General features: G+C 38.6%; 1 protein-coding gene across 2 annotated transcripts; it reads left to right on the top strand.

The window, feature by feature from the left end:
* The first annotated feature begins 1,492 nt into the window (after positions 1–1,492).
* On the top strand, positions 1,493–8,166 carry YOD1 (YOD1 deubiquitinase). Of its 2 annotated transcripts, none has more exons than XM_075196185.1 (2): positions 1,493–1,777; positions 3,322–8,166. In XM_075196185.1, exons 1-2 carry the CDS (start codon positions 1,570–1,572, stop codon positions 4,014–4,016), a joined length of 903 nt encoding a protein of 300 aa, XP_075052286.1. In that variant the 5' UTR covers positions 1,493–1,569; the 3' UTR covers positions 4,017–8,166. The 2 variants fall into 2 exon arrangements, with proteins under 2 accessions (XP_075052286.1, XP_075052287.1); XM_075196186.1 differs by having other exon boundaries at positions 1,705–1,787.
* Positions 8,167–8,386: the final 220 nt, after the last annotated feature.

The following is an 8,386-nucleotide window of genomic DNA, read 5'->3' as shown; positions in this document are numbered from 1 at the left end:
CGCCTCACGTTTTCATTTATTTCTGCTTTAAATGACTTTAACCAATGATTTAATGTAACTCTGCTTATTGCAAATAGAAGGCACTTCCACCTCCTTATTTGTTTGCTAGTACCCAGGGGTCTGTTTAACAAGTGATGAAGGGGCATAGGGGCATATTTAAGAAAGCACGATAGTGCTTTTACCGGGTAATTAAGGTGCCTCCGTGTCCTCCGCAAATTTATTAAGGGTGCATCTCAGCAGATATCATGGATATCTGCTGCTTTGCACTCCTCTTCGTTTTTGGGAGCAGTCACCATTCAACAGTATGGTGATTGTTCCCAGCTGCAATCTAACACGTTCCGAAAAAACTTTTTTTTCTGAAACTTGTCTTGATAATGTACGCCAGCTGAAGCTGGCGTACATTATCAGAAATGAAAAAACCCAATGCTGTCAGCTCTGTTCCGAAGAGCAGAGCTGGACAGTGCATGTGTGGAGGGATCACATGATCCCTCCCTGTCACTCACCGCTCGCAGAATTGCAGACAGACCGGGATCTTTGTGAAACTGCACATGCGCAATGGAAAGAAGAAGAGGAACGAAGATGACGTGGAGGAGATCCTAGAGACAGCGCGTCCCGAAGAGAGGGGTAAGTGTGATTTTTTTTATCACAGAAACAGCAGTTTTTCAGAACTGCTGTTTCTGTGTTCCATTTTTAATAAATTTGAGAAATAGATCAATCCTTATCCATGCGATAAGGATTGATAACTATTTCTCATTTCTGCCGATGAATGATAAATGTGCCCCATAGACACAGGCAGAAGGCTCCTTTACCATATTTTCTTATTTATCAAAGGCTTAACGCTGGAGACATAATAGATTTCAACGGCATTACCCTAACTACTGCCACTTATGTCTTTGGGGACACCAACATTAGGTAATTCATCAAGCTGTGAAGAGTACCATCCCAGGTTGGTGTTACTGGTATTTTCAATGAGATTCAGCTGAAGCCTCTATGGAAAGCGATATTCGCACCGCAACTTTCCCATTCGACAGCAGCGACTGGCTGCCAGTGAACAGAAAAAAATATTTTTTCAGAAGATGGGTCAATGCCGCAGAGCAGTCCCGCCATAGTAAATTGCAGGGGAGCTTCTGTATGCATGACCAAAATATCAAAGCACTGAAATGATTAGAGTTGTCAGGTAACACTTTGTTTATTACAATGCTAAACTTTTCACATAGTTGCCACTATGTCCAGGTACAATATCCTGTTTTAAAGATTTGCAGTGTCCTTATAAACTAATAAGTGTCCGCTAAATCAACAAACATAAGTTTCTGTTCATTTATAGCTGAAATAATATCTCTACTCAGTAAGACGGTCACCTCAAACAAGTAACTTATTAGACTTCAAACATAATTACAAAAATTCCTCTGGGTGTACCAACATGGAGGTTCGTTGACACAAAACCCTCCCAGAGATCCTGCAGCACTGTCAATTAAAGCGCACTCTCGCGAGAGTCCGTCATTCAGCGTGCCTAGCCGGCGTCCACAGTCATTGTTGTGTATTTTGCTGTTAGTAGGCTAAAGCATCATTATGTTGCGTCTCCGTTGTAAAACCCGAGAGGGCACCCACTTACTCCAGGGTCTGACTGATGTTTCCAGTGTCCGGGAGCTTCAGGATCATATCACTGGTGTGACTGGCATCTCGGGGCCCACGCAGCGTGTTATGGTAGGATATCCCCCAGCCAGTCTCGATCTGAGTGATGGGGAAGCCACCCTGCGGGACCTGCCCATCAAATCGGGTGAGAAGAGGTACAGGGTGAATGTGGATTCGGGGTTGGTCTCAACTGATTGGTTAGAAAGGCAATCAAAATATGATTATTATGAGTATGTATAGTTGTTTGTAGTAATTTAAATTGATTAGATTAGTGTTGGGCACTCCCAGCTTTAATTTGTGGCCCCAACTCCCCCTTCCTGCTTTAATGTCAGATGTTTGTTGTAGCTTATAACATATGTTTAAAATGTCTGCTGATATGTTATTACAGGTAAGTGTCTACTTTAATTAAATGTATTGTTTTAACTTGTTACTGAGGTTTAGGGCAGTGTGTGGCCCTTTTTAGGGTTCGAGAGCTGTACCATGCGGCCCCCAAAGTGTATCGGGTTGCCCATAACTGAATTAGCTGCATTAAGGCCTCAGATGTGGTACCCAGAAAGTGACCAACACACAAGGCAAACTTAACTCACAGTTTGTTTGTAGTTTGTCATTATTGGAAATTTGTATGAACGCTGTATGGGAAAAATCTAACAGAACTAGTGTTAGATGTACCTAATCATAGCAATCCGTACAGCAGCTTTTCCACCCCTTTAAAATGCAAATATGTAGAGAAATAAGGTACCTTTTCCAGAATGACTTCTCTCTGTATAGTTTATAGATTCTTATGTTGTATTGCATATTCTGGGTATGCACACAGGCTCAATATATTATGATCCACTTTTGTTTACGTTTTAACTATTTAATTTGTTTTTCTTCTCTTGTTAATGGTTTTGGAGTAGAGCTCATACAGCCTTTTTTAAACGCTATATGCATAATTACTTTTTTAGTCTAAACTGATGACAAACTATAATATATATATATATATATATATATATATATATATATATATATATATATATATATATATAAAAAGCAGAGCACCTGAGATGATGGTTTGCATGCTCCTGAGGGTTTGTTGTAGCCACAAAATGGCTGCCTGCTTATGAGGCAAATATGTTTTAAAGGCAAATCCCACCTTTTTCTTTATAGTGGAAATTTGGAAAAGTTATCCCTTGCTCGTCCTTACATGAAGTCTATGATGTTGGGATCCATGGTTCTATGAGTTTTCCACATTAAAGGGCACGTTGTATGAGTAGGAAGCTGGCTGAAACCTATGTCATCCCCACCTCCTGCGCATTGGCTTCAACTGGTGGACGGATGAGATGTTCAAGGTCCCTGTGCCAAAAGTTTTGCACTGGGAGCTCAAACATCCTATATCTAAAGTAGAGCAATATATCAGGGGATCAGGAGTCCGGGCCCAGATAATGTTTAGCTGATAGTCATTTTGCACTATGAACCCATTGTTCGCCTTTAATGTTTACCGTGTTTTTTTTTTTTGGGCTGAACATAACCAATATTATTTTTTTCCATTTGTGTTTCTCCAGCAGATATGTTAATTGATAGAATTATTCAGATAATATACTGTATACATTAATTAAGCTGGTTATAATCTCTAGAGAAATTAAAACATTACTTTTCTGCATTTTGTTACATATACTAGAATTTCGTTTTTACTTGTATTTTTTTTGGCAGGCGATACTCTTATTGTGGAAGAAGATAAAAGTAGACCTACATCTGCTTCTAGGAAAAGTATCAATGATCGGACCATATCAAATATTCCAACAATAGTCCGTAGGGTAGTACCAGCTGACAATTCTTGCCTCTTTACAAGTGTCTATTACGTGGTGGAAGGTGGTGTATACGATCCAGCCTGTGCACCAGAAATGCGCAATCTCATTGCTGAAATTGTTTCCAGTGATCCAATGAGTTATTGTGAAGCTGTGCTGGGCAAAAGCAATGAAGAGTATTGTGCCTGGATTCGTAGAGAAGACACATGGGGTGGGGCTATAGAAGTTTCAATACTTTCAAAATTTTATCAGTGTGAAATCTGTGTTGTGGATACACAGACAGTGAGGATTGACCGTTTCGGGGAAGATGCTGGCTACAGTAGACGGGTTCTGCTAATTTACGATGGCATTCACTACGACCCGTTGCAACGTCAGTTTCCAGATTCTGAAATGCCCCCCATGACCATCTTTTCCACATCCGATGATGGTGCACTGGTGCAAGCCCTAGAGCTTGCAGATGATGCCAGGAAGAAGAGGCAGTTTACAGACGTCAACAGATTTGCCCTACGTTGCATGGTTTGCCAAAAAGGTTTAACTGGACAGTCTGCAGCAAGGGATCATGCCAAGGAAACGGGTCATACCAACTTTGGGGAGGTATAGCCTCCTAAATTCAACTACTCATGACCGAATTGGTGAAAACTACCTCAAACATCTGAAGCCAGGTTAAATAAACACAAAAGCATTAACTGCATCTGCAGTTTTCTCTCCTTTGTTCCTGGGTCAGCAGAGCATTAAAAGTCTGAAAACATCACAGGATACGTTATAGTTCAGTAGCTAGAATTATTAACTTATGTCTGCATTCACCACTCTGCAATTAGACCTGATAGGGGCTCAGTGAAACTATTAATGGCCAAGATCAGTGATTCATACCTGTCTTAAGTATGTTCTTGACTATCTGTAATTGTTTTATCCTGTAAAAAGTTGTTACATATTTATTATTTTGCAGATTGGAATAAGGCAACTTTGTATTTGCATGTTTAAATTGTATCACAATGAAAGACAACATAGGACAAATCATGTGCACATTATTTGAAGCCCAGACTTTGTGCGACCCTAAAATAACCAATAACCTCTTACAGCTGCATGGAAATAACTAAGCATTTGAATGTCCATAGCCTTATGTAAATGTGGCAAACATTCTTTACATTTTTTAATGTTGGGAAATGTATTTAGTTTTACTAGGGTATACTGAGTGCTGCAATTGTCTGGTTATTGCTGCAAAGGTTTTAATGATCATATTTGCACTATGTGAGACGAAAAATGTCTTCAGATTTAAGCTAAAATTTAAGATTGAGGCATTCTCATTCTCTAGAGAAAACATGCTGCATCACACTACAATATATAGCTCAATATTAAGTGCCGGTACGGGGTAACAGCTACACTACAGGGGAAAAAACGGTAATATTTGAAATGTATATATTTAAAAATTGTTACTCAACACTCTCATTGGGCAGAATAGTCTAAACCTGTTTTTGAAATTGAGAGAATTTTATTTGGCTGAAAGTCAACATAGACAGCCACTTGTGCTTGGCAATTATCTACAACTGTGACAATCTATAAAGTATAGCATGTGCTGGGAAAATGTAGTGGGGTTTTTTTTTTGTTTATTTGCAACCACGTTTTGTAAAGCTGCATATAATATTTGAAAGACCAATGCTGCTAATGTCTTATCTTTTACTTTGCACAAGAGTGTACTATAGGGGCAAGCTGCTGTGCAACTTAAGGACTTTTACCCACTGGTGTTTTATCCATATGTAAAAGATGCTGACACTAAAAACCATTGTTTGTAGTATCACCATACCAATTTGCACTTTACCTAGTTTTGCTGTGGTTTTTCAGACTGCCTTTAACTACAGTAAGCTTTAAAATGCATATCAAATGCAACTTTGATGTGCGTTTTTACTAGCATTAAAAACACCAATGGGCATGAGGCCTTAGGTTGCGCCATATTCTTCTACATGTTTAAAGTACTCCTCCTGGAGAAATAGGATATAAAATACCAACAAATAAGTAAGCAAACAAAAATGAGCAGTTATATATTTCAGTATTACAGTCTGAACTTCATTGTTTGGTGTTTTGTTTTTTTTTCTTTTTTGTTCTATTAATGTCAGTAATATTTGCAGCACTGGCAGCGTTATTGCCGCAATCATAGTCAATCTGGGCTGGATACATACTACAGTGTTTCATTCAACTAATGGGTCAATCACACGATAAACGATTAGTGTATATACTTAAACGATGAACGATAGTCGTTCCAAAATACCAGTCGTCGTTTAATTTGATTGTTCAGCAGAACTATAAATCTCGTTCCAGTCCTGCAGTGTGTATGTACTCACGATCAGGATCTCCATAGAGTTTACAGAGTCATGATCTTCTCAGCCGATGGTTATGACAGATGAAGCGCACAGATCGGAAGATAAATCTTTTAAAACATGTACAGTGTGTATGCATTAATCGGCATGCTGATCGTGACTTTTATTTTTTTTTCTTTTAGTCCTTGGTACAATCGTTGTAGGTAACACATTGGTTGAAAAATTCTGTAGTGTGCACCCAGCCTTAATTACACAGTGAAGTCCCTGTCAGTGAATGCATTGCTTCATCCTAATACTGCAGTCAATAAGGCGTTTTGCAATGTCCCATTCTGGGGGGTGTATAAGCACTTGCGTGATTTTTGATTTGTTGTTGATGACTCTCATACACACATAAGCTAGGTTTAATTACTAAGTTAATGAAAACTACTTGAATTTTTTTCTATTACAATGAAAGCTCTCTGATGCGTGTTTTTGTTTTTTACGTCTGTTTACTGACCATAATGGATTTAGAAGGGTGTGGACAATGCAGGTAAAACTAAACAATGTCTATACATGTCTACATATTTAAGATTAGTGATAAAAGATCAGGGGACTACTAACACACACATACCCACCCTTTTTGAGCCAAACCTTTTGAATAACAATAGCTTGCATTCAGCTTCAAAGCAAATATACTAACATTTCATATCTTGTTTCTCTCAGGGTATGAAAACTGTATATTTGTGAATATTAAGAATTATTTTCATATTGTAATACGTTGTATTTTAGGGTTACTAGCTCTTTACAGGAAGGATAAGGCATGGTATATACAGATCTATTCTCTAGTCTGTGTGATTTATTATTTTACTTTTAGATCAGGCCTGTCCAACCTGCGGCCCTCCAGATGTTTGTGAAACTACAAGTCCCAGCATGCCCTTCCAGCTATCAACAGGTTGTCTACTGGCAAAGCATGCTGGGGCTTGTAGTTTCACAACATCTGGAGGGCCGCATGTTGGACAGGCCTGTTTTAGATGGTGACACCTAATTCTTTCAGGATATGCTTTGGCAAGACCAGGAAAATATGTTCTGTGTGCACACTGGAAGCCGCTTAGACCTACTAAAACTCTGGTATAATTTCTGGCAACAAGTTCACAGTTTTGGTGAAAATGGCTGGACAAAACGAGACAGGTTGCTATAGTATCTAAAAAAAAAGTGTACATTTTTCCCTGCTTCAAACGGCTCCATTGATCACATTGCCTAGTGATGAAAATCAGAATGCAATAGTTGTATTTCATAGATTTTTAGTTCAGAGATAAAATCGCAAATAATGTTATCGGTTACTTTTAGAAATGGTTCTTGGGTATACTTTTAGAATTTAACCCAACCTTTTCCACGTGCTGCACTAAGTAGAGTAAAACAATTTACATCTTATAAGAAGAGTCTAGTGTATTGTCTTATTACACTTCTCTATCATTTATTAATCAAGGTGTAGTGTAGATTATTAATTTGCAAGTGGGTAGGTCAAAGTTTATATTTTGAAATTGCTAAAATGGGTGGCTTGTTTTGGCTTTAAATAATATTTTCCCTTGTATAAGCTATATTTATTGAAAAATATTTTGTGTAATGGTTTATAGAATGCAGTGCTTTGCTATATAGCAGTCATTAAAACAGGCTGCCCAACTCCATTCCCCTGGGACTGAATAAAGACTAGATTTTTTTTTTTCTCTCTCTGATCATTAGTCATTGTAGTAGTCATTTTGGCTGCAATTTATGTTTAGTCATCATCATTTTTTAATTGTGTAGCACTTTACAATTGAAAACAAGTACCCAGTATTGTTTTATTACTGTAATACAGACAGGTAGAGAGGTAAGAAGGCCCTGCTTGCAAGCTTACAATCTATGGTATTAGTCAAATATATCTTAAAATAATGGCCTATTGGAAACTATTTGGGGCTTACAGCTATGGCATCCCAAGCTAATGGGAAAAAAAAACCCCCATAAGATTATTGCCACAAAGTGTTCCCTTTTAAAATGTTTTTTTTTTTCTCTTGGGGGTACTAGGCATGCTTGAAGCTCGTTAGATGCTCTAAGGTACTCTTTAAATGCACCTCATTTCACCAAAGATGCATAATACAAGATAACAGGAACGGGGGAAATGTTTTTAATAATAGAAGGAAACGGTAGGTGGATATAGTGTGAACTATCTAGTCTTTTCCAGATCTGTCTGGTTATATAAGCTAGCAGGCACCTGGGAGCAACATGCTGCTAAGCCTGATATAAAGCAGCTTGCGTTTTGGGCTCATGGTCCTTTGTAATAGTCCTGCAAAGGGTATTAAGGTTTTTTTGAGTCTGATGCACACTTGCCAACTCTCCCTGAATGTCAGGGAGACTCCCTGAAATAGGGGTGATCTCCCTCACTCCCTGAAGAGTCTGTCATTCTCCCTGATGCTGAGCCAGTACAAGACGTGGGTGGCTTCGCCATCTGTGGCATGATGACACAGTTCAGAAATTGTGTCCTATGTCCATGTATTGATGCCTATGGAGGTGGCCATTTTCATGGAGACGAAGATTTAATCAAAGGCTGACAGGTAAGACAACATGACTTCAGTAATGGAGACAGAAATGTAAGAGACACTTAAGTCTCTAGAGATTCATTAGCTGTTTTTCTTTAAAGCATAG

This window comes from Mixophyes fleayi, chromosome 2, assembly GCF_038048845.1.
Source record: "Mixophyes fleayi isolate aMixFle1 chromosome 2, aMixFle1.hap1, whole genome shotgun sequence".
Lineage (NCBI taxonomy): Eukaryota > Metazoa > Chordata > Amphibia > Anura > Limnodynastidae > Mixophyes > Mixophyes fleayi.
Note: the sequence above shows the minus strand (reverse complement) of the source record. Positions and strands in the feature narration are given on the sequence as shown.